General features: G+C 44.5%; 1 protein-coding gene, 2 long non-coding RNA genes and 2 pseudogenes across 4 annotated transcripts; 2 read left to right on the top strand and 3 right to left on the bottom strand.

Annotated features, from left to right (window-relative positions):
* Positions 1-3203: 3203 nt before the first annotated feature.
* On the bottom strand, positions 3204-4467 carry LOC109730227 (uncharacterized). The gene is made up of 2 exons (XR_002223009.2): positions 4337-4467; positions 3204-3573 (listed from the first exon to the last, which is right to left on the bottom strand). It is a non-coding gene; the product is annotated as an uncharacterized LOC109730227 (long non-coding RNA).
* A 93-nt stretch (positions 4468-4560) lies between these two features.
* Positions 4561-6575, top strand: LOC142865868 (uncharacterized). Its single transcript, XR_012915955.1, has 3 exons — positions 4561-4695; positions 5448-5500; positions 6219-6575. It is a non-coding gene; the product is annotated as an uncharacterized LOC142865868 (long non-coding RNA).
* A 2919-nt stretch (positions 6576-9494) lies between these two features.
* LOC142865829 (ubiquitin-conjugating enzyme E2 E3 pseudogene) lies at positions 9495-10699 on the bottom strand (annotated as a pseudogene). Its single transcript, XR_012915929.1, has one exon. The product of XR_012915929.1 is annotated as a ubiquitin-conjugating enzyme E2 E3 pseudogene (transcript).
* A 6468-nt stretch (positions 10700-17167) lies between these two features.
* LOC109730286 (high mobility group nucleosome-binding domain-containing protein 4-like) lies at positions 17168-17619 on the bottom strand. The gene is made up of 2 exons (XM_020285221.2): positions 17574-17619; positions 17168-17463 (listed from the first exon to the last, which is right to left on the bottom strand). The coding sequence occupies exons 1-2, from the start codon at positions 17617-17619 to the stop codon at positions 17168-17170; spliced, it is 342 nt and encodes a 113-aa protein (XP_020140810.1).
* A 3707-nt stretch (positions 17620-21326) lies between these two features.
* On the top strand, positions 21327-24585 carry LOC105861748 (disheveled-associated activator of morphogenesis 1 pseudogene; annotated as a pseudogene).
* Positions 24586-26008: the final 1423 nt, after the last annotated feature.

Genomic DNA, 26008 nt, shown 5'->3' with positions numbered 1-26008 from the left:
GCAAATACCATACGATCTCACTTACATGTGAAATCTAAAGAGATTGACCTCCTGAAAGCAGAGAATAGAATATTGGTTGCCAGGGGCTGGTGAGAGGAGAGTGTTAGGAAGATGGAGATCAAGGGCTACAAAAATTCAGTTAGGAGGAAAAAGTTCAAGAGATCGATTGTTCAGCATGTTGACTACAGTTAATAACAACCTACTATACTCTTGAAAATTGCTAGGGGAGTAGATTTGAAGTATTTTCACCACAAAAAACACAAGTATGTGAGGTAATACAATGTTAATTAGCTTGAATGAGCCATTTCACACCGTCTGTGTGTTTCAAAATATCATGTTGTACATGATAAAAATATACATATTTATTGGTCAATTAACAAATTGATTCATCAAAACATCAAGCTATTTCTCACTGTGTCTTATAGTCTATACCCACCTCTCCCTCTTCCTGACTCTGTGAACAAACCCACAAGGGGGGCGGGGTTCAATGTTGCCTGCTGCACACAAAGCCAGTTCCTGAGACAGGGAGAATTGTTAAGGAGAAAAGGATTCATTTCAGTGGATGTGTCAACTGGGAGGGGCAGGTGATGAATGGCCTCAAATCTACCTTTCTGACCCCAACAGGGTCAGGGGGGGTTTCTGCAGTTGAAATGAATAATGCATGAGGGGTACAAACATCATTGTATGTTTGGGGTGGAGTGCAGGGCATGCAAGCACAAGAGAAATCATGCTAGTACATACATCCCATGATCAGAAAATGGTGGATAAGTCCCTGCTAGGGAGAGGATTTTAGTATTACAATAAGCTAGGGGTTAACATGGGTCGTTCTTTCAGCCTTTCGCACAGGCTCAGTGGGTCTCTGGGCTTGGTATGTGGTGGAGTATTTTGAGGTTGTCTTCTCCGACAAACAGGTGGTGTGAGGCTTCCTAGGACGTTTTGCTTCTCCTGGGAAAGAAAGGCAAAAACCAATGCATCAGTGTAACAGAAAGTTACAAGTCTGTGTGTTTTGAAACACACAGACAGTGTGAAATGGCTCATTCAAGCTAATTAACATTGTATTACCTCACATACTTGTGTTTTTTTGTGGTGAAAATACTTCAAGTCTACTCCCCTAGCAATTTTCAAGAGTACAGTAGGTTGTTATTAACTGTAGGCAACATGCTGAACAATCGATCTCTTGAACTTTTTCCTCCTGTCTAACTGAATTTTTGTATCCCTTGATCTCCATCTTCCTAACACTCTCCTCTCGCCAGCCCCTGGCAACCAATATTCTATTCTCTGCTTTCAGGAGGTCAGCAAATCTTACTGAGAGTTCTTTGTCTGTTTTCTGCCCATTTTGAGACTGTAGATGCTAAACTACCTGGGCTCAGATAAATCTCACTGTCAAGGTCACTTAGAGCTGCCAGCCTGAGCCATAATGTGGACATTGAAAACTCATTTCAAATATGAGGGAACTAAAAATATTATTGAAAAACATTTTGTTGCTTATGGATCCAGTTACAACTCCTGTATTTCGGTCAGTTGCTGAGTGCACCCTTCAAGTCTCAGCTTTCTTCACAATATGTGTGTGTGTGTGTGTGTGTGTGTGTGTGTGTGTATCTTAAAAACTTTTTATTTTCCAGGAGGCTATGGCGGTATAATTCTTTGGTGGCTTGCTGCTCTATACTCTCCTCAGCCATTCCATCTGCTGCTGGCCTGAAATTCCATGTGTGGCCTTGATGGCTCTGAGACTCACAGGGCCTCAGAGGCCTGGCCATGAACTCCCATGCTGTCACCAGACATGTGCCCTGCCCATGGGGAAAGTCTCCCCACCCAGCTAGTTCCCACAGGGCTGCAACAGCTGCACGATCCCTGGTCCTCAAGCAAAGAGGCTTCAGGCCTCTGCCTGCACCAACCCACCCAAGCACACCAGTCACATCCCAGCATGGGAACAAGGGAGCAGGAACTTCACCCTCTGGTCAGTAAAAAGCCTCCCTCCCACAGCCCTTGCTGCTTCCCTTTGCTCCTGAGCACTGCCCCCTGTGGCCTTGCATGTCCTGCCCTGCCCTCTTCCCCAGACCGCCACTCACTCCATGTGAGTAATGAGCTGCCGCCCATCCCATCTGCCCGCTGCTGGGTGATACGTGCTCAGCCCTCTTATGTCATTTGGGGTGGGGGATCCCTCCTTCACCAATGGGGTGAATGGCAGGTGATGAGAACATGCTGTGACTCCCACTTTGTCCTTTGTGCAGGGATGCTGAGGTCAATACTTCCAGCACTCTTCTGTCCAGGGTCACTGGCTTTGAGTGAGGTTAAGGGAAGTCGCTGGTGGTTCAGGAGACTAGGAAGGAAGGGCACTGGGTCCCTTCAACTCATCTACCTGGAGAAGCATTTCTGGAATTCTGCAAACCAGAGGCACTATTTTAATACCTCCTTAAGCCCATCCATGCACTCATTATGTGTCAAGCATGAATTCATCACGGATGGCTTCTTAAATTTTTCAGAACAGTGGCCATATGTTGAAGATCTGATTTATATTCCTCCTTATTACTTGTGCTACAAGAGCCACATTTCTTGGAATTATGAACAACTTCTCCAACACCATGCTTTTCTCAAAACATCAGTTTTGGCCAAGAACTCTTTATGGCAATCAAGGTTTGAATATGAGCTCGGGTCTGTGTAACCTCCAAGCCTTAACTTCACCCAGGAACATCTGCCCTCACACAGTGCTTGGGTGGCCTGTTGGAAACTCAGTTGTAGCACGATGTGGAGACTGAAGCATGCAAGGTTGGAGGGCTGTCCTACAGGATATAGCTCAAGTTCTGGACCCCCACACCATGAGGACAGAAAGTACCTAAAAAGGAAGGAGCCCCGTACCTGACATCTTCAATGTTAAAAGATATCCTAAACCTCAACCCAGCTCAGGGTCGGTTCTTAAACTAGGACTTTTCACTAGGATGAACGGTCAGCTTTTAGAGGAAACACAATGCATGACTCTCCATCATGGGAAGGGAGAAGAGCCTTTGGTTCTCGGAAGGCCAAGTACAACATAACTATCACTTTTAGGCGTTTTTCAGATTAATGGTGGAGGAGATGTGATGTGCTGCATGATCTCACCATCGCCCCAGTCTGAGAGCCCCTGCACGGAATGGTGGGGTGAGCAGAGTACCTGCCAGAGTAACCCAAGAAGGCCATGTCACAAACACACATCAGACAGAAAGGAGTGCAATTACAGATTCTATTTTAATGGCTGAAATATGGGAGGAGGGGTTTGTTCTAATTTAATTTATTATCAAAATCCTGGGCAGGAATAAGCATCAAAGTCTCAGGACCCCTTAGTAAATGCCAACTCCACCCTGGTGTCGCTTATGAGAGCATCCACACCCACTGTGCCAGGTCCACGTCATGTCTGGGCCTCCCCAGTTGTCGACTGATGAGAAAGTACAGCACGTTTTTGGAGACCTGGCTGCGTGTGGAGGATTTGCCTGACTTCTTGATGCTCAGAGCAGGTTCCTTGGGAGTGACTTTAGAAGGTTCTTGCTCCATGACTGGTCGACTCCACACAACCTCAGGAAGACAGCACAACCAAAAATCCTGAAAAACATGATGATGAAATCCAGATGATAAGTGGACACAGGGGTGTAATCCTCACTGCCTATGCCACCCTTTGACTCACACACACACACACACACACAGAGAGACACAGACACACAGACACACTTGCTACCAGCAGTAAGTCATACACATGGGTCTGGGTCTATAATCTTGATTCTGTTTCACTGGCACAATACCTGTTTCAATTGCTGAATGTGTAGATACTCGCTAAATTTATTGACTGATTGACTAACTAACAAACTGAGTGATGGACCCCTCACACTGTTCGGTAACTGCCTGTTCCCTGGGCCGTATTCCCCTCCATTAGAAATTTGGTACAGGCAGGACCTCGTGTGCCTTGCTCCCTGCGTCTGCCTAGAACTGAGTTAGGGGAGACCATGACAAGCATTTCAAGAAGGAAGGGATCTGACATCAGGAACTGGGGTCTGACTAATCTGTTTAAGGTCTGAAGGTGCAATGGTCAAAGCCATGGGCGCCATGGAGACATCAGGACAGTGCAGGAAGCTGTGCCAAGGCCAGATCTGTCCTGAGTTCGCAGAACTGCACGCTGACACAGGAAGAGGGAATCAGAATCAGGTCAAGGCTCCCTGCCCCTGCAGGCCTATGCTGTTACCCACCTCTCTGAAGAGCATCTCTGTATTAGTTCAAACAATTGACAGTCACATATCCCCCAATTGTCTAAAAGGGCGGGAGTTTATCAGGTAGATTAGTTAGGTAATGGCAGAAAAACATGCTATATTACCTTGGTATGTCAGGATATTGTACCTCTTAGAGCGCTGAGGTCTCTACCAAAGAGAAATCTGGACCAGAGGGTGAGCAGTGAGAAGAATAACTCCTCTCCTCACCTTGCTCTCTTGTCCCGAGTCCCAGGGCCTGATTGGTTAGCAGCCAGAGGAGTCATGGTGACAACGGTGACTCACAATTGCCCTTGGAACCTTGGGATCACACACAGTCACTTGCCAGTTGCAAATACTGGTCATATCACCTTGGTTACTTGCGGTTCAGGCCTGAAGACGGTGAGTGGGCATTGCTGGGAGGAGCAACAGCTGTTACCCACCCATGGGCACCAACCCCACAGCCACTTCTGGGAAGAACACTCAGGTATCTTGGCCTCAGAGCTTCTCCCTGACTTGTGCCAAACCCCTTCATTAACATTTCCCCTGTGTGAGGAGCTCACAGTACCCATCCCATCCCAACAGGTGCCTTGGCCAATGCTCAGCAATTTTGGCCTCAAGTTCCAATCAGGAGCTTAGTCCCAGCTAGAATTTTCTACTGACTTCTTAATCTCTGCATGGAGCCTTGGTCATGACTCTGCAATTAATACTTTTATAATCTGCGATTCATGTAAATGGGGTGTTCATTTGCAGAGATTTGGGGTGTGAGTAGTCATGCTACGGTCCCAGTCTCTGAGCTATACAACTAAGTTGTTAACATTCAAGGTGGCCCACGTCGGCATTGTGTAGGGGTAGGACATGAAGTTTTCCAGGCTTTCAGACATGTAATGGTGGGGACACGGCTCTGTATTCTTTGTAGTGCTGTTCTCCTGAGGAACTGACAGGGTCATTATATGAGGAGATGTGGCTTCCCCACACTGGCTGCCTCACTCAGTCTCGCGTGACACCAGTCAGAATTGAGGCACGGCTGCCCGTAACGGGGGCCGAGGTCTCACTCTGCCTTTCTGCAGTGACAGGGGAGGGTCAGTCATCCAGGTTTCCTCCTACCCCACATGGAGCCGGGTTAAGACACTGAGGCCATGTCCAGTGTCCTAAACAAATTGCGGGGGGGGGGGGGGGCAGGAACATATTGGTGTATTTTATTGACAAAAGAGTGTGGAAAATTGTCTTTCTTTTCAGGGATTGCCTTCCTGGAAACCCAAGCTGATCACATAGGAAATAGGTCAGGAAAGGTTGGTTGAAATAAGTTAAATGTATAAAAATTGTATATCCTTCTACTGACCAGGTTACATAATACAAATAAATGTCCCATTCACATTGGTCACCAATATTCTGAAACACCTACAAATATAATGAATTCAAATATAAGGAAGTGCACAATCACCTTTATATTAGCTTCTAGTTTCGAAACTGAAATCATACTAAAAGTACTAATTCTTTGTGGAACAGAAGATCAGTTTTTGAAATGGTATCCATTTTCCTCTAAATCAATCAATAAATTCTGTGCTATTTCAGTATAAATCAGAACACAATTTTGAGTGTGTGTGGAACTGGAAGGCCAGAGAGAATTATATTGAGGATCCCCTGTGACAGCTTACCTGAGAGGGGGAGCTTGCCACAGAGGACACCAAAACTCACCGCACAGGACCAGCCACTGACACAGGAATGGATCACCATGTCAGGGGACCAGGAGACACTCTAGGAATATACTCCCTTATGTGTGGGAACCAAAGATATGGTGACGCTGACATTCGAATCAGATATTGCTCACAGCAGACTCTCATGACTGCGTGTGAGTGTGTACGCGTGTGAGTGTGTACGTGTGTGACTGTGAGTGTTTGGTCGGTCCAAGTGTGGAGGGGCTTCTTGGGCTGCTTGGTGTTGCTCGGTCAGGTGATGCTGACTCCATCGAGTCTCACAGGCTGTCTCTGCTGTTCTGTCTTTCTGAAGCCACCCGGGAGTCACGCAGTCATGCCGAGAGGACACTCTAAGTCCGGTCCCCGCACATCCACGGCGAGCATCAGGAGGAAGGCAGATGAGTACTTCAAGCCCCACCTGGCCAATCAAACGGTGCTGGGCATGCTGCTCGGTAGGCAGCTGGGGAGGCACAGCCACGAAGCTGACCTGATGGACTGGCTGTGGACGCTGACGCAGGCAGCACCACGGTGGAGCTGGCCTTTGCCCAAACACCATGCAGTTTGCCCACATCTGTCCCCTGTGGATTATGAGAAATCCAGGAAAATGGTGTGGATCAACAAATCCTTCCCCTGACGGCACCATTAAAATGCACGCTCTGTTTCACTTCTTTCTGTTAGCTGTGGTGTTTTTCTTGTGGCTTCTTTAGCTCTGTCCCATCTCCATGCTACCCAAAGGCCAGAAGCGCATGAACTCTGGCTGCCCACCCTTGAGAGGGTGTTCCCTAACCCTGCAGAGCCTGGGGGTGTTGGGGTCACGGGGCCTGTTTACAGAAGTTGGAAGGTCTGCTGAGTGTGCAAGTGGAAGTGCCCGACACCCCCAAAGCACAGGAGGATGAGGCTTCAAGGAGGCCACTGGCAGATCTTGGTTGGTGCCTCCTTAAGTCTGGGGTTGGCACAAGAAAGGAGTGGGAATCACAAACAAATTTAAAATGGGAGTGGCAGGGAGCTCGAGGCGTTCTCTCAGGAGATCTGCATGGAGGCCAAATGTCAGGGAATGCAGGGGCTCGAGGCCCAGTGATGAGTTCCACAAACAGTGGTGGCAGCCCCAGGCGAGGAAGTAAAAGTCAGGACTAAACAGCTGCTAACCTCCATCCAGGTAGGGAGCCATTTCCTCACCCTGACCCTGTGTCCCTCCCCATGTTCAGCAGATGTTGGGGTTAAGGGGGGGGTGCAGGTACTGTCTGAGTGCTTGTGGAAGAATCTTACCTCACCTCACTGCCCTTTCCTACTGCCCTTGCCAAGCCTGATCTGTGAGAAGTGAGATGCTTTGACATTAAAACACTAGACTGGAGATTATCATATTGGACAGGACAGAAAAATTTCTGAACACTGATTGGGTGGAGTACCATGGTCGCTAAAGATATTTTATTATCTGACAGTGATCACAAAAGTTGTAGGACTGGGGAACCAGAGAAGAAGGAACCCAGCAGAATGGATGTGGCTTGGACATTGGATGTTTACAGAACAAACTGATTTGATTTTGTCCTCTGGTTGTTCTACACCACAATTACCCAGGCATGCCAATGACAGATCTCAAATTTAGAGAAGTGCTTGAGGGACAAAGGGAGTAGTCAAGTTTAATGTTTTGTTTCTGTAGGCAGGAGCTGAGTAGACAGGCAGTCCTTCTCCTGTTCCCCATACATTTCTGTATTCCTGATGCACATCACCAATGAAGAGCAAGAGAATGAGAGCTAATGAGACAAGCAGAAATGCCAAGGACAAAAGTGTGGTGAACAGCATGTTTTTCAAGTGTTGCTGCAAAATAACTTTGCACACAGAATTCCCCTTCCAGCCAGGACTTTGGCTGTGAAGGCGAATGAATACACTAGCCATCCAAGTGTGTGTTCCTGGGAAGCAGACCCTGAGATTAACCTGTGAGTCCAAGTAGCTTAGTTGAGAGGCAATCCCAGGTAGTACTGACAGGGGTGAGGGGAAGTGAGCCTTAGGAAGAACACAGCCCACTAATTGGAGAGGTGAGCTGCAAGGTAGCACTGTGGGCAATTGGAGCGAATTCGCAGGAGGCCCTGTGGGAGCGTGTATAACACACGCCTCAGGTCCATCCCACGTGTGGAATGAGGAATCTGGGCATATTTACCCACCAAATTCCCAACCATTATTGTTGCAGGACTTCTTTCAGAGATGATACAAATCTTTGTCACTTTCAGACGGCCTTGCCTTATGCCCAGCATGCTCAGGGGTGACAAAGTGAAACCCCCTGCCGCAGAGAGTCAAGGGCAATTGGCAGCAGCCTTGGAGATGTGAAGTGAGACCTTACTCCGTAGGATCAGAAGCAAAATACCTAAGTCACTGTCAGAATCTTTCTATTGTTGCCTGTTCCTTAAGTACCTCAATAGCAAAAGTTTCAAAGAACTGGAGCTACATTTTCTTCCTACAGCTGAGAATGTTGTAAACATTGGTAAACACTATATCAATTAGCATTTTTAACTGGAAAGTGGTCCCAGGAACCCCGTTCCAGAGAATTTTCATATAAATTTTCAGCTGCTCAAGGAACATGTGCTTTTTTTTTTTTAAGTGTAATTATATTTTTATTCTGATTTAAGACTACTATTGACAAATACTCGAGTAGAAGCCCACTATTCTTAGTGACAATATATGCCACTGTACATTTTTTACTTTATTATCTTGAAGCAGTACATTTTTATGCTAATAGTTCCACTCTATAAATTTTAAGATGACATTCCATTTCCATATTTAGGACTGGAGAAGACACTTGGCCCATGTACCAAAACCTTGGTTATATGACCAGGGATAATTATGCTAGTGATAGGAGAAAAATAGCATAATTATACTGTTTATCAAATCTGAATATTGCAAAGTAATTCTAACTCCCATAAGAAATGTAATAATAACTAGAAAGAAGGAATTTAACCTACAAAAACCTTATGATTTGGCATTTTTTCAATTGACAAATAATTCCACATCTGCACACTAATAATATATAGCTCTATTCTACCTTCAGGGCAGACAAGAGTTTCTGTGTTTAACTCTGCCTCTGGCTATATTGGCTGGCCAAGTGTCATAATAAGAATGGTAAAGCATACCATGAAAATTCAAGACCAGGATTAGAAGTAAAAAATGCACCATAGATTAGCTATCAGATCAATGTTATTGTTTAATAATATTGCCTAATCTTGGGCAGAAATCATCAATTTGGAAACAAAATTGATGGTTCCATAAGACATTATCAGACTCCTGAGTGAGCCAAAATTTTATATTTTTCTTGGCTCAAACATCACATTATCAAAGTAAAGCTTTATGTGTGTTTGAGACCAATGGTTTAAAATCCAGTTTTGCACATTTAAGCTCATTGTATTGTCTTACTTCAAGACTTAAAGGAAAAAACTTTACACATTTAATAAGACTTTAAATGTTTTCAATTTAATAATTGGTTTATTGTACTAGTCCTTAGTAGTCAATCTTCATATCCACATTTTTATTTCATCAACAATCATCTCAGACACACCTTCTAACAAGACTGACTTAAAATATTACGACAGGAAACTATGCCTTCGGGAGCATGTTTATTGTGTTGAGATGATACATCAGGTGCTCTCTGAGCTACAAAGGGTAAAAGGAAATCCTCTCATTACAAACTGACAAAGGTAAAAGGTAAAACATTTTTCACAACAGCATGAACCACATACTCAGAAATAGATCTGGGCTTAATACAAATGACATAATTCCTAGTCATCTACGGCTACTTTTATAACTTCATACAGATAATGAATTAGGCTAAAATGCACTATAATATTTGGTAGACTTCAGGACCAGTATCCTTAGTACATCACAAAATACATTTTGATATCCCAAAGAAGCAAGACTTGCAAGTAGGCGTTTTAAACATAACTAATCTACAGCTACAAAGTTCTACTCTTGATAGCATTTACCTTTTTTGGGAGTCTCCCAGTCTCCAAAGGATAAAAGCAGAGAGTAGAATCAGTATAACATATACACAGAAGTCCGTATTGTAAAGGCTATAAAGATTTGCAGCACAGTGAGAAGATGCCTTCTGCTCCTTCACACTGCATACAAATTATGTGAATTATGTTGCGTATCTCTTGGTCCACTGTCTGGCTATCCTGTCATGTTCTGCTCTGTTGGTCAAATACTGAGTGGCTATGCTTCCAACCAGAGGATCCGCAGGGTTGCAGTCTGTCAAAAGGGAACAAATAGACAGCAAAACCTTTGAAATAGTCAAAGCAGGACTCCAGTTGTCTTTAAGGATGTCCAGACAGATGACTCCCTGACTGTTGATGTTGCAGTGATAGATTCTGGTACGGAAAGTGACCTTTGGTGGCTTAAATGGATAATCTGATGAAAATGTGATATCCAGAAAAAACACACCACCTTCATATACAGAACCTGGTGGGCCAAGTATATTTGATCTCCATTCATATATGTTATCTCCTTTAGGCCCAGCACTGCAGTTAGGAGGAGGATCAAGAGTTATTTCAGCTAGCTCCTTCTGAATTCTTTTAGCACTAGTGGATAACTTAGCAGTGGTTTTGCTAGAGAGTTTGGTGTTTTTCTTCTGTTGGGTGGCAGAAGGTTTTCTTTCTTCTTGTTCTTCAGGCTCTGGAGCGGCTGGGTCTCGCTGGTCCGCATCTGAACTGCCACTGCTGGTGCTGGGGCTCTCATCATCGGACCTTTGCCTATCACTTGACATCTTGCTGAAGTTGTCTCTTGGAAAACTTCTGCAAAGCTCCCAATGCCACCAAGGTTCCTCGCTCAATTTTTACATCGCGGACCGACATTTTGTCCAAAATAACGAAAAAAAAAAAAAAAGGAAACAGAGGAAAAACAAACAAACAAAGCCCCAAGAAGTACAACAAATTTCCGCGCCCGCGGAGGCGAGCCGCGGCCGGCGGCCACGCAGCTCCGCGGCCCTTTGTGGGGAGGGCCGCGCGGGGGCCGGGGCAGCGCTCGCCGCGCCGGGCGCCAAGTGATGCGGGCAGCCCGGCCGGCCCCGCCGCGGCTCGCGGACACCTGAGGCGCGGGCGCCCGGCGCGAACCGGAACATGTGCTTTGTAGACATCAAAATCTTCCTCCAGGGAGAAGAGGGTAAGATTTCTGTGGTCTGTGCTGCCTGTAGCTGTGCCTTGCCGGTGGCTGGGCATGGGTCTCTTCCCGGGCTTTCTAGAGATCTTGGGCTGCACGTGTCAGTGACTCAACTGTTGCCATTCCGTCCAGAGGGGCCCAATCAGCAGTGTCTCGCCTCCTGCCTGTGGGGTCTTCAGCATGTGCAATTCACAGAGGCTCCTCTCCTGGTGTCCGCCAGTGGCTGGAACTTTATTTACAGCCCTCCTATTGCCCTGTGTGTGTAAGGACTCTGTCGCCCAGTTGGTTGCTCCCACCCTCCCAGGCTCACCTTGGCCCACACTCAGCATACTGTCCCCACAGCAGGTGCCTTTCTCCTAGGAGCTCTTGGAAATGGGTTCTGGGTGGTGACTTCATTTCAGCACTGACAGAGCCACTGGTGGCCACAGATGGCCTGCTCAAGCTGGTGTTGGGGTGTTGGGATTCTACCAATAGATCCCTGTTGGGCAAAGATGATTGAGGAATTCATGAAATGTGGCTCATGGGATCATTATTTCATTGCATTGCCCAATATTGTTATATTAAAGACAGAAACAGCAGTTTGCAGGGTTTTGCCCTGAATGAATATGTGAACTCATTAGTTCGCCTACCAAGGGCTGCCTCCCCTTGGGAGGGCTCTCAAAGCTCCAGTACGGATGTCTTCCAGGAGGCTTCCCGATTATCTCAGGTCTGTGAGATCTTCTTGTTCTTGAAAGACAAGACAGGTAAATATCTGGCTCACAGGATGGGAGGCAGAGACAATGAGTGCCCTAGGCAAGAGACACACCCCTGTGGTTATGAACAATTTGTTTTGTAGAGATGGGCTTCCTGCTCTCTCCTGACTGTCTGCCTTAAGTCCACAATAACTAGATCAAAGATAAAAGAAATATAGAGCCACTATACCTCTTTGTTATTCCTCTTATAGGGCAGAGGAATTTGTAGGACAGAGGAAGGGCAGAGGAGTTTTTCCAATTGTCGGGAATTTACTTGGGTGGGGCAATGAGCTAACCGCAAACTTTTCCTTCTGGTCATTCCTTGCTTGCTACGCCGCTGTATGGGGAATTATGGGATGAGGTCATTGAAGCACGGGCGACTGGCCCATCAGGCAATAGAGGGCAACCAACCCGCCAATTATTTCAAAAGGCAATAGTGGGCAACCAGTCATTTTAAAGGTCAACGCATGATCCATGCGTAGTCAGCTTGTGCGCAGCTTGTGCACCATGGGGATAAAAGGCATGCCGTTGTTCTGGTCGGGGTCCTTGCCTGTGAGAGTGGCCACTGCGTTGGTGCTCTGGGGCTTGGACCCTGGCTAGTCAGAAAATAAACCTCCTCTTGTGTGATTGCATCCTCGATGTCTCCGCTTTTCTGTCCGGTGGGGCTGTGGAAGGTCGGTCCCTAACACTCTGTTAATTGATAACTATCTCTTAGAACTTAGAAGTTAGTCCTTGAAAGACTCTGTAACAGTTTGTTCACCTACATAAATTAGAAATTATTAGAAGTCCTTTGAAAAGACCCTTAACCCTAACCAAAACTACCTGTTACCCATAGCAACTGCATTACCTGGTATGTAAATCTGCTATTATGGCAACTGGTAATTGATATCTGTGATTATAAAAGCCTATGTGAATGTAACGTTAATGCTGCATTACCGGGGGAGAGTAGTGCAGACTCCTGAGTACCCTGCTTTATCTTAACTTCTTTATATAAATCTGTAAAACTATAACTTAGTCTCTGTGTATTCTTTTATTTCTATTATTCTCTCTATTTCCTATTAATTACTTATCCTCTGTGATGACAATTACCTAAGGGACCTGGTTTTACACGGGGGGAAGTAGCGGATCTCCTCGCAGCCTGCCCCCCATTCTCCCCCGCAGATCCCTGTCGCAGATCAGATGGGATCTGCAATACCTGTTCCCCTGGTTTTTTCCTCTCTCTGGATTAACTCCAAAAGAGTTGGTTTAGACCAGGCAGGATCCCTGTTTGCAGCCAGACAGGCCAAGGGAGCATGGGGAGGGGCCATACTTAGGTGGGTCACTGTCCTCAGACAGAAAAGCCTGAAGGAGATTCAGATCATGGCCAGCCCAGGGGCCGTCACAGCAAACTCCAGGAGAAGGAAATGTACGTTTGGGGTCCCGCTGTCCATCCTTCAGAGATCTCGCCACTTCCCCTCAGCGCCTAGGCCCAGACGCCCTGTTGCACCACCTTACGTTACAGAACCCTATTTCCCCAACTGCGTCAGGAATTACCAGACCTCTGCGATGCTGCGATACGGATCGCTGTTCTGTAGTAAAGTACTCCCGGGCCCGTGTTCCTCGGGAGCTGTGGACTGCGCTGCATCCCCTGATGGGGATGTGCAGTGTCCATGGGCTGGAAACCCCAGGAAGCCCTGCTCCACTCCTCCACCTCGCCTCCATTCTCACCTGCTTTGTTCTCTCCATCTTCCTCTCTCCTTCCCCATCCTCCTCCTCACCTTCCTCTTTGTCCTCCTCATCCTCTCCACGGAGGGATCAGGATGCAGAGGGAGGCCACGTAACATGATTACACAGGCAGGACAGACCTGTTGTTCTGTCCTCTTTGACCTCTCCGCTCCTTGGTCTTCGGATGTTGGCTGTCGTCTCGCCTGTGCCTCTGGTCCCACCTAACTCTCTATCTGTTTAAGACATTTCAAAGTTTGAAAGTGGAGAAGTACAAGTGGTTCTGTCTGGCCACAGGCACATGCCCGCATCTGATGCTGATGTCTGTGGTTGCTGCTGTGTCTCCCAGTGAGGAGAGTTGCACACTCGGGGCCTTCCTCTCCCCTGGCCCAGGCCTCGTCGTGTTGGCCAGTTCTCTCAACACCACTGTGCAGCCTTTCTGGAGTCTACAGCTGGGACTCGTCCATGCTACACATAAGCCACAAGCAACGTAGTGCCACTGCATCAGGACCTCTCTTTCCACATGCCAAGCTGTCACTTCTGACCTCCTCTCGCACCCTGCTCTTGGTGTGTGGCACTGAGAGCAGGTCTCCCTCCCAGGGCTCCAGGCAGGATACGGGCCTTTCTGCTCTCAGACTCCCATCCTGTCTTGAACCATTATTGATACTTCCTGTCCCAATATTCTCCCCTTCCTATACAAGCCTCCAAGACTTCGTCTTTTCTCTCCAGTGTCACTGCATATAGTTATGCATGTGTGGGTGTGTCTGGGCAGAAGCTTCTGGAAGGCCATGGTGGTTGAAGTGGGAGGAGTATTGGAGCTGCGGAGCCACCAGGTACATGGGTGCAGGCCAGTGGCTTGAGTGGGGCTTGAGGGCCCAAAGAAGCTTCTGGGAGCTGTGCCAGAGGAAGGGGACAGGTGTCCAGTGGAAGGATGGGAAGGGGCAGTATGCATACCACTGAGCTTTCCAGGGACTACGGAAGCAAATTCTCTGATTAACATATTTCAAAATTTGAAAGTGGAAAGGAAAATATAATTAGTAATCATGAGGAAGACTGAAGACAGAACACTGTACTGAGGCTGGTGCATTCTCATGGGGGTATAGACTAACATTTCTGAAACCACGTTAGTGTACACTGGGTTGAACACAAGAATTAATGGATGGCGGGGGCAGGAGCCAGGTGTCTCACTGTGGGTGAGGACAGTTAGTCAAGCAGGAAGGGTCAGCTACAATGACCCTTTTACTAATAGAGTAGAGCTGGACACACCAGTATAAACTCATGTTTATCTTATATGTCCACACAAATGGACAGATGTAGAAGTATTTATACACAAGTGTGTATATAAGGTGTATTAGTTTCCTGTTGCTGCTGTAACAAATCACCACACATTTAGTGAATTAAAACAACATTTTTTTTCTCTTGGAGTTCTGGAAGGTAGAAATCTAAGATCAAGTTTTTGGTTGGGCTACATTCCTTCTGGAGGCTTCAGGGGACTGTTCATTTCCTTGCTGTTCCCAGCCTCCAGAGCCAGCCTGCATGCCTTGGTTCCTGACCTCTTCCTGGCATCACTCCAACTTATTGTTTCCATAGTAGCATCTCCTACTGTTCACTCAGATCCTCCTGCCTCGCTCTTAAAAGGATGTGTGTTGAGTTCAGGCATTTGGGGGCTGATCGAGCAGGAGACAGTACCATGGAAGGCAGTAGCACACAGGCTGTATCTGGGCAGTATTTGGACGGGGATGTATGAAAGGGGAAGTCCCTCCTAGCAAGAGAACTTCCAGGGACAGAAGCATGGGGCCACCACCAAGAAGGGGAAAAGGGCATAGGAATTCCCGAGGAAGACAGGGAAACAGGACAGGGAGCTTATTTGACAAGGTGATGTCAGTCAGATTCAAGGTGAGCAGTCTCTGGGTCAGAGAGCTCTCAAAGGCAGCAGTTGTTTGGGGTCTCTTATAGCTATAGAGCTTGTCTTATCTATGGTGGGTAGATGTTAGGGGCAGTTCTGTGGGGTATGTAAACTGGTTCTAAATGTCTTCAAATATGTTTTTTGTACTATATTTGTAGTTACTGGATGTATGACAATTTGAGTTTGGCACCAGTGGTGTTTGAGCTAATAGTCCTATCCTGCTGTGAAGAATTAAGAACTTGGGGACCATTTCTAGGGCAATACACAGGTGCATTTCTGGCCCATTTCTATAACAGGACTCTTGTGATTACATTAGACCCACTATCATTATCCATGATAATCTGGCCATTCCAAGATTTTTCACTTTTTTTGTGAAAATTATAAAACTTTATTAAAATATATTTAAAAAGCCTAAATGGAGAGCTATACCATGTTTATGGACTGGAAGACAACATTGTAAATATGACATGCTTCACCAAATTAATTTATAAATTTAACACAAATACAATAAAAATTCCAACAAGTTTTTTGGTTTCTTTGTTTTAGAACTTGTCAGTGTAATCCTAAAAATTGTATGGAAGAGCAAATGGCTAAGAATAACCAAGACACTCCCAAGGGGAAAAAAAAACAGTGGTAATGTTGGATGTAGAGGTGAGATTGGTCAACATTATCACAAAATGTGTAGGCATCTCATTTTTATCAAGATCTTTCTCTAAAGTAGTAATCAGGACTGCATAGTAGTTCCACAAGATTAGACAAATTAACAAGTGAGTCAGCATAGAAACCATCAACAGACCCGCACATAAAAAATCTTAATTTATGAAATAGCCAGTGGTACAGATCAGTGGGAAAAGGTTGATCTTTTCAGTAAATATTGCTGAGACAATCACTTATCCATATGGAAAAAATATTAAATTGAACTTATACCTTACACTTTTCATAAAAATCAGTTCCGGTCAGACTCAAGACAAATGTGAAAAGCAAAACTACAAAACTTTTACAATGCAGTCAAGAACATCTTTATGACTTTGGATAGGAAATGATCTCCCCAAACCAAACTGTAGTCAGCTTTATAAGATACTTTTCAAAAACAGTTACATCCTGCAGGACAAGGGACAACCTATAACATTTTATAACTTCCAAACTGCCCTCCCACAAAAGTCACTGTAAAAGTCAACAGTGTCTTTTGTTGCTGCTTTGAACAGGAAAAGTTTTCAGAGCTGGTGGACACTTCAAATGAGACATATATAAGCTTTTCACAGGCCAACTCTGACATGGAGGAAACAAACTAAAACCTTCAGGGTTCTCAACAGGATGAATTCACAAACTAAAAATAGGAATGTTGGCTCTTTTGAGTGACATCTGAATGTCATCACCAGAGAACCTGAGTTTTGTTACCTAACACAGTTGATTTCAGGGGTGGCAAGGACAAGTCTATGCTGATGGCATCACGGAAGGAGAAGACATGAAGTTTAGCTTCCCTACACTGTAAGGCTTCTGTGCCAAAGTGGCTAACTCGTGAATGTCAGAGAACTTCTCCTGGGAACAAGAACAATCTTCAAAAACAAACACAGAAAGTCCTATTTTCCCCCATTTCAATTCAGTTTCTGAGACGCACTCTATTAGTGGTATTTGCCCTTTCCACAAAAAACAACAAAGTGCCCTGTGCACTAACAAGATAACTTTAAAAAAATCCAAATCCTACATTTTTATAAAACTTGACTAAAATAATAGCATTTCAAACACTAGAATCACTAGAAGTAGAGAGCTATTAAAAACGTACATTCACTTGGCATCCCCAGTGCCTTCCACATTCTTGGACTGGACTGTAGAGGCATCTTGGTTTCTTGCAGGGTTGTTCCCATCCTTGCCAGCACCTGCTTTTCCCTTTCTTCCTTTGGGCAGCTTCTCTCCCTTGTTTGCAGGGGCCTTTTTAGGCCTGGGCTCTGGTTTTGCAGGGGCAGGTTTAGCAGACAACCGTGCTGATCTCTGTGGTTCATCCCTCATCTTGGCTTTATCATCTTTCGCATCTCCTTTGTGCCTTTCTCTTGGGCATGGTGGCTGTAGTGCTTGGCAGGTGGCTTTGCCAGTCCAAGGAGGGCTTGTCCTACTCACACTGCTCCTGGAAAGATTTCTTTAAGAAGCTAATCAGGAGACCAGGTGGCTGACTCTTTAGAGACTCGAGTCTCACGGCCATCTGAGGGGTGCTGGAATCCCAGCTGCGGCTCTGGCTGCATTGCTGCACTTGGCTTGGGAAGGGCCCACACAGACGCTGGGATAGTGGGAGAATATTCTTAACTTAACCATATGTTCAAAGTCCCTTTTACCATGTAGAGTAACAGACTCACATGTTATAGAGATTGCAAAGCAGATATCTCTGGGGGATCACTATTCAGGCCATCACATGTGATTCCGTGTGCACAGATATAATTCCTCACTCTGTCAGCTGAGAAAGCCTATAAGTGATGATATTCTGGGAGCAATGAGCAGCCCTAGAGCCCCGATGTTGGCTTCTAATATTCTCCAATAAAATGAACCAGGGTTCCTTGGAGAAATGACTTATTCTGAGGAGGAGGCAGGGATTGTACAAGATGGGCCTAGAGCACCTTGTAGTGCCAGTAAACACCCCCGCCCCAAACATACACACAAAATGATGGGAGTATGCCAAAGGGCACAGGAACACACTGAAGGAGCTCCCAATGTCTAAAGCTGAAATAATTTGAGCAACAGAATGAATGAAGTAGTATTGGATTGTAACCCAAACTAACAAAATAAATATCCATGAGTCCATACTTATATATAAAAAATGATCAGATATACAAATAAATAGAGAGAAGAGACAAATCAACTGTGTAGAATAATTCAAAATTTTGGGAGATATTCTACCCTAAGGAAGGTAGACAGTAACTGTCCCCTCCTTAAGTGTGTGCTGTGCATGGTAACCTCCTTCCAAAGAGTAGGGGGAAAAGAGCAACTTTACAGTTGAGAAGTGTGATAAACACTACCGGAGCCAGGTGATCAAGGTTAAGATGAACTGTGACCTCCTGTTGATCATATGCTTCCTTGATGCAGTGAGATGAGAATGGCAACTTACTTTGTTGATCTTCCTCTCAGAACCCTATAACCCCATTCTGATCATGAGAAAATCAACCAGCAAATGCCAATGGAGGGACATTCTACAAAATACCTGACCAGCACTCCCCAAAACTTTCAAGTGTCCTCAGAAATGAGGTAAGTCTGAGAAACTATCACAGCCAAGAGGACATGTCTATGAAATATAATGTGACATCCTGGACGTGATCCTGGTACAGAACAAAGACATTAGGTAATAAAGAAGGAAATCTGAATAAAGTATGGACTTCAGGTAATAATAATGTATTAATCAATATTGGTTCATTAATTGTGATAAATGTACCATACTAATGCATCATGAATAGGGGGAAACTGGCTGTGATATATTAGGGACCTCTCTGGACTTTCTTTACAACTTTTCTCTAAACTTAAATCTACTCTAAAATAAGATGTTTATACAACACACACACAAATAACCAACAAGAAGATCACTCCACAATCAGGTCTGAACACAGACAAAGCAAGAACATTGCCCAAGCCACAAAAGTCAGCAAACATCTGCCATCCTAGCTAATGTGAGTTACTATTCCTCTGTATGAAATACAGCTTTAAACTCTAAGTCTTCACTCTCTTCACTCCTCCTCGATAAAATTTACTAACATATGTCATCATAAAATGACCTCCACTTCCTGATGGCATCCATCCAGAGCCAAGCCCTGCTTCATTAAACCCTCCCCCGAATCACCCAGCTCAAGCCCAAATCCTATGAGTCTTTCCTGACACTCTCTTCCTTAGGGGCCCCATGTTTCCCTCATGGTGTGTGCAGTCTCCTTTTCTTCATTGAGTAATAAATTCATCAAGTAATAAATTCAACTCAACAAGTTCAGCTTGTGTTCCTGGTGGTTTGGGCTACAGAGTCTTGACAAGATGAAGAAGACTGCTCGAGTTTCTTGAAGAATGTTCTTCCCTCTCTGGAGAACTGTTCACCCTTCATAATGCCCCCACACCTCAGGGGGTCTGTTCCACCCATAGTCCTGCACCTATTTCCCAATTACCTTTATTCTTGGAGTGTCAACCTTGCTCCCACCTCCAACCTTGCCTTCTTGCAAGCTCTTGAAAAGGCGTCTAGCATTGTATCCAACCCTACATGTTCTGCTGTGGAAAACTGCTCTCTGCTGTCCCAGCTCATTCAAGCTCACAGGAAACTGGGAGGGTTTCTTGTGCATGGGAAAGCTCCACTGGCAAAATGATTGACAGTATCAGTGATTTGAGAAGGCATTTTGGTGTTGGATCTGATCTCCCCTGTGGGCACATAATTACTTGGCTGTGTTTCCAGATCTCCAGAAATGGTCTTTGAAATGGAGGAAATTTTCCCACTGTTAGATGCCTGAGATATTATGCCTAGAGAACAACCTGTTTTAACTCAAGCTTCTGATCTATGTACAAATGTCCATGGATTGAGGGTGATCTCCACTCACCTACAAGGATTTGCTTTCTCTCACTATACCAGGGAATGGAGACTAGAGAAATGGTAGAACACTCCTTGGTCTTTTCTCCCTGAGAACCACCACCCTCAAGAAAAGTTTCCTGGCTAGGCCAGAGGGCAGGGTCCCTGGAGTCTAGGGCAGGGTCCCTGGAGTCTCAGGCAGGCAAAACTGCATGACAAGTCACAAGGGCATTGGCAAGTACCCTAAGAGAATCAAATAGAATAGTATTTAGCAAGGGCCATAAGCCATGGAAAACTGAGGAGACCAAAGGAACTGGAGCTAAAGAAATTCCATTTATATTCCTTGTGTGGCAAAATTTTCTCTTACAACTTGAGCCTAATTTGGTGAGAAAATACAATGGAAAGACTGTGTGTGTGTGTGTGTGTGTGTGTGTGTGTGTGTGTGTATAGTATCATGAAGTCTTCAGTGGGAACTTACATTTTCTATAACAGAAAACACCTGGGAGAAGAGGCCTATAAATGCCTCAAATGTTGAAAATACTTCACTCAAAATACCCAAATGACTCACTGTCAGTGCACCTATTAATACATGATCAAGAAGTCCCATCAGTGTAACAGATGTGTGGAAAACTTCTCTTGCAACTTCAAGTGCCATGGGCAGCACAGAACACACACAGGTAAAAGGCACAAGTTCCCTGAGTGTGAGGAGATTATTACTTACAGGTCTGCCCTACTTAGGCACCAGAGAAACACACGAGAGACCCCATAAGTGGCCTGGTGGTGGGGAAAGTTTCTTTCATAGTTGACACCTTAAAATTTGTGAGGAACTCATGAGTAAGAGAGATTTTTACCCCTTTTTTTGTTTCACAAGGTAAAGAAAAAAACTCTGAATGTTTGCTTATGGGGAAAGCTTCTGGCAGGGTATGCACTTGACCAGTTGTCAGAAAACCCACACAGGAAAGAAACCATACAGTTTTCCCCTTTGTGGGGATAATTCCTCAGCCAGCTCTAATTTAAACTTCAGAGAATTCATATAGGAAAGAAGCTCTATATCTGTCACAAGTGTGGAGACAGTTTCTCTTACTTCTAATCAGATTTGTCACCTGAAAATCTATCAAGGAGAGAGATCCTATAAATTGTCCTGAATGTAGAGAAAGCTTTTTTCAGAGTTCATACCTTTTGAGTCATCAGAGAAACTACACTGGATAGAATCAATGGGATTTTTCTTTGGCCCAGTAATGTGGCATATTCAGAGGGTCCTGTTTTAGAGCTAGTCTTCCTTGACCCCAGTTGACCAAATGATCTATACACTTGGGGGTAATTTCTATAAAGCAAATGGGGGTGGGTCATTGTGAGGGAGGTGAAGGGGCAGCAAACAATTAGCATGACACTAAAAAGCAATTTTAAATTTTGTTCTGGATGCTGGGGCTGCTCAGAGTTTAGTCATATCAGGAAATAGAACAGATTCAGCCATGGCCCCAAGGAAGAGAGGTGGACAGGGTATTTCGTTCATCTTCTGCTGTTTCCAAAATAATGATCACCCAGAAATCACGTATCAGCTGTGAAACGATAGCAACTTTGTGCTTCAGACCATGGAACCAGCATTGCCCATGCCCCCTGTGGAGGAGCTAGACGTCATGTTCCATGAACTGGTGGATGAACTTGACCTCACAGATAAACACAGGGAAGCTATGTTTGCACTTCCAGCTGAGAAAAAAAATGGCAAATATATTGTAGCAAGAAAAAGGACCAGGAAGAAAACAAGGGAGCTACAAGTTGGCCTGAATTCTACATCGATCAGCTCAATTCCACGGCTGTTAGAAAATCTCTGCTGGCTTTAGAGAAGGAAGAAGAAGAAGAGAGAAGTAAAACTACAGAGAGTTTGAAGACAGCACTAAGGACAAAACCAATGAGGTTTGTAACCAGATTCATCAACTTGGATGGCCTGTCATGTATTCTCAACTTTCTAAAGACCATGGACTACGAGACCTCAGAGTCTCGAATACATAGCTTTCTCATTGGATGTATAAAGGCGCTAATGAACAACTCTCAAGGTCGGGCTCATGTCCTGGCTCATTCTGAGAGTATTAATGTAATTGCTCAGAGTCTGAGCACAGAGAACATTAAGACAAAGTTGGCCGTGGTGGAAATCTTGGGCACCGTGTGCCTGGTTCCTGGGGGCCACAAGAAGGTTCTGGAGGCCATGCTGCACTACCAGAAGTACGCCAGTGAAAGAACCTGTTACCAGACATTAATTAATGACTTGGATAAAAGCACAGGGCGGTATCGAGATGAAGTGAGCCTGAAGACGGCCATCATGCCCTTCATCAGCGCAGTGCTAAGCCGAGGTGCAGGCATGGAGAGTTTGGACTTCAGACTTCATCTTCGCTATGAATTTCTGATGTTAGGAATTCAACCTGTGATAGATAAATTAAGGGAACATGAAAATTCAACATTAGATAGGCATTTAGACTTTTTTGAAATGCTCCGAAATGGAGATGAACTAGAATTTGCCAAAAGATTTGAACTGGTTCACATAGACACCAAAAGTGCAACTCAGATGTTTGAGTTGATGAGGAAGCGGCTGACGCACAGCAAAGCATACCCTCACTTCATGTCCATCCTGCACCACTGCATCCAGATGCCTTACAAGAGGAGTGACAACACTGTTCAGTACTGGCTACTACTAGATAGAATCAATCATACAGCAAATAGTTATCCAAAATGACAAAGGGCAAGATCCTGACTCCACACCTTTGGAGAACTTTAATATTAAGAATGTTGTACGAATGTTGGTTAATGAAAATGAAGTTAAGCAGTGGAAAGAACAAGCAGAAAAAATGAGAAAAGAGCACAATGAGCTACAACAGAAATTGGAAAAGAAAGAACGAGAATGTGATGCCAAGGCCCAAGAGAAAGAAGAGATGATGCAGACCTCAAATAAAATGAAAGAGAAACTTGAAAAGGAGACCACAGAGCACAAGCAAGTCAAGCAGCAGGTGGCAGACCTCATGGCGCAGCTCCAGGAGCTCAGCAGGAGGGGCATCTGTGCTTCAATCCCAGGTGGACCTTCGCCTGGAGCCCCAGGGGAACCCTTTCCTTCCTCTGCGCCTGGGTCTCTTCTTCTTCCCCCACCGCCCCCACCTCTCCAAGGTGGAATGCTCCCTTCTCCTCCACCTTCCCTGCCCCCGGGGGGCCCTCCTCCTCCCCCAGGGCCTCCTCCCTTAGGGGGACTTATGCCACCTCCTGGTGCTCCAGTGAGTCTGGCACTCAAGAAGAAGAACATTCCTCAACCCACAAATGCCCTGAAATCCTTCAAATGGTCTAAGCTGCCTGAGAACAAACTGGAAGGAACAGTGTGGACCAAATTAATGATTCAAAAGTCTTCAAAATTCTAGATCTTGAAGACCTGGAAAGGACTTTCTCTGCCTACCAAAGACAGCAGAAAGAAGCAGATGCCATTGATGACACACTGAGTTGCAAACTTAAAGTCAAAGAGCTTTCGGTGATTGGTGGTTGGAGAGCTCAGAATTGCAACATCCTTCTCTCAAGGTTGAAATTATCCAATGATGAAATCAAACGAGCAATTCTAACAATGGATGAACAAGAAGATCTGCCCAAGGACATGTTGGAACAGGTTTTGAAATTTGTTCCTGAAAAAAGTGACATTGACCTGTTGGAAGAACATAAACACGAGCTGGATCTGATGGCCAAGTCTAATAGATTTCTTTTTGAGATGAGCCGAATTAATCATTATCAGTAAAGATTGCAATCGCTATACTTCAAAAAGAAGTTTGCAGAGCGCGTGGCAGAAGTGAAACCTAAAGTGGAAGCAATTCGTTCTCGCTCAGAAGAGGTGTTTAGGAGCAGTTCCCTCAAGTAGTTGCTAGAGGTGGTTTTGGCATTTGGAAATTATATGAATAAAGGCCAAAGAGGAAATGCATATGGATTCAAGATCTCCAGTCTAAATAAGATGGCTGACACAAAATCCAGTATTGACAAGAACATTACCCTTTTGCACTATCTCATAACTATTGTGGAAAATAAATGCCCCAATGTTCTTAATCTGAATGAAGAATTGTAGGATATTCCTCAAGCCGCAAAAATAAACATGACTGAGCTGGACAAAGAAATAAGTACCTTGAGAAGTGACTTGAAAGCAGTAGAGACAGAGCTGGAATATCAGAAGTCTCAGCCCCCACAGCCCGGAGATAAGTTTGTGTTCGTTGTCAGCAAGTTCATCACAGTAGCCAGCTTCAGCTTCTCTGATGTTGAAGATCTTCTAGCAGAAGCCAAAGACCTGTTTACTAAAGCAGTGAAGCATTCTGGGGAAGAAGCTGGCAAAATACAGCCAGATGAGTTCTTTGGCATTTTTGATCAGTTTCTTCAAGCTGTGTCAGAAGCCAAACAAGAGAATGAAAGCATGAGAAGGAAGAAGGAAGAAGAAGAGCGTCGAGCTCGCATGGAAGCTCAGCTCAAAGAGCAACGTGAAAGGGAACGTAAGATGAGAAAAGCAAAAGAGAACAGCGAAGAAAGCAGAGAGTTCGATGACCTCATTTCAGCATTACGCTCAGGAGAAGTGTTTGACAAAGACCTTTCCAAATTGAAACAGAATCGCAAATGCATTACCAACCAGATGACGGACAGCAGCCGAGAGAGACCAGTCACAAAACTTAATTTCTAGTTTTCCATGAATACTTTTCTAGAAAGCGCATTAGTAGCCCTTTGAAGTGACTAGAACTTTTTATTACACTGCCTTGCAATCCAAACGGTGGCAATTTCTTCCCTCATCTGTGAGTGAATGACATTGGTGTGGGGATACAGTCTGTAAATATTTATTAAGAACATCTTGCACACAATGTGAATCATGTAGAATGTCAATCAGAATTTTTCTGTATATTTAAAACTTGGACATCAATTTTTCCCCCCAATTTCATCAAGTTCTCTGCCAAGTACTCTTGATGACTTCTTTAAATTGCTTTTGAAAAGAACACTATCTTCATGCAATCCACACTCTTGTCAAAGAAAAAGATTACCAGAATGTGCTTCTTGTTCTAACAATATAGATATATATAAACCTGTAAAATAAAATATCCTACCCAAGACTTAAAGGTAGAATTCTCTGAAGGGATAAAGATTCTTTAAAAAAATTTTTAATGGGGTGCCTTTTTGTTGTTGTATTTTCTATTTTCTGTTTTGTAGAACAAGCTGCATCTTCTGTAAATATAGGTCTGGAATAAATGACACTTAGAGAATGCACAAAATGTCAACAGCGTCAGCAGATATGCCCAGACATATTTATCTCTAAGTATATTTGAAGTGGTTTGTTTATATGTTGCCATTTAAAATTGTATGTCAGTAAAGCTACCTGTAAAACATCAGTCCAAAAAATAAAGCTCTCAGGGAGAAACAAATAAAAACAATGAACATTTAGAAAATAAAATATAGATGCTTACCGTTAACCTACCAACTCTTAATATCCTTAAATTATATGATATATAAAGAGGACTGTTACTTTTTTTTTTTTGCTTTGCTTTATTTATTTGTAGTTGGGGAGGGGGGCCTAATGTTTATTCTTTTCTTTCCATTGATCCTGTTGTGGTTGGGTTTCCTGTAGAGAGAGTAGTTTGTCCTGTTGCACTAGATTATTTACTCACTAAATTGAGTTTTTCAATTAACAAATATTTATTAAGCACCTACTGTGTACCAGGTATAGTAGGGCTACAATGGTAAGCAAGACAGAGTCTCTGCCCCCACAGAGCTTATGCTGTAATGGGGATATTAAGGGATGAATAGAATACCAATGTGCGCACTGTACAGGAATCACGCTATTTAAAAATAATTTGTATAAACTATAATGCTTAGTGCAGATGGCAAGGTATCTGTGCTAAGTGAAAGCTGTGAAATAGTGCTCTAAGAGTTGTCAAGAGCTGTGGTTTTACATTTTGTTTCTCATTGCAAATATAGTGACTTTCTACACATTATATGGACATAAACATCTCCTAGCAAATAAAATGGTCATGAATACAAAGAAGAGGTCATGCTCCCCCACCCCCTAGTTAACCGAGCTCTGCACGTACACCACGTTAAATGTGCAGATGGAGACT

Source organism: Microcebus murinus, chromosome X (assembly GCF_040939455.1).
Source record: "Microcebus murinus isolate Inina chromosome X, M.murinus_Inina_mat1.0, whole genome shotgun sequence".
NCBI lineage: Eukaryota > Metazoa > Chordata > Mammalia > Primates > Cheirogaleidae > Microcebus > Microcebus murinus.
This window is presented reverse-complemented; position numbering and strand designations above follow the sequence as displayed.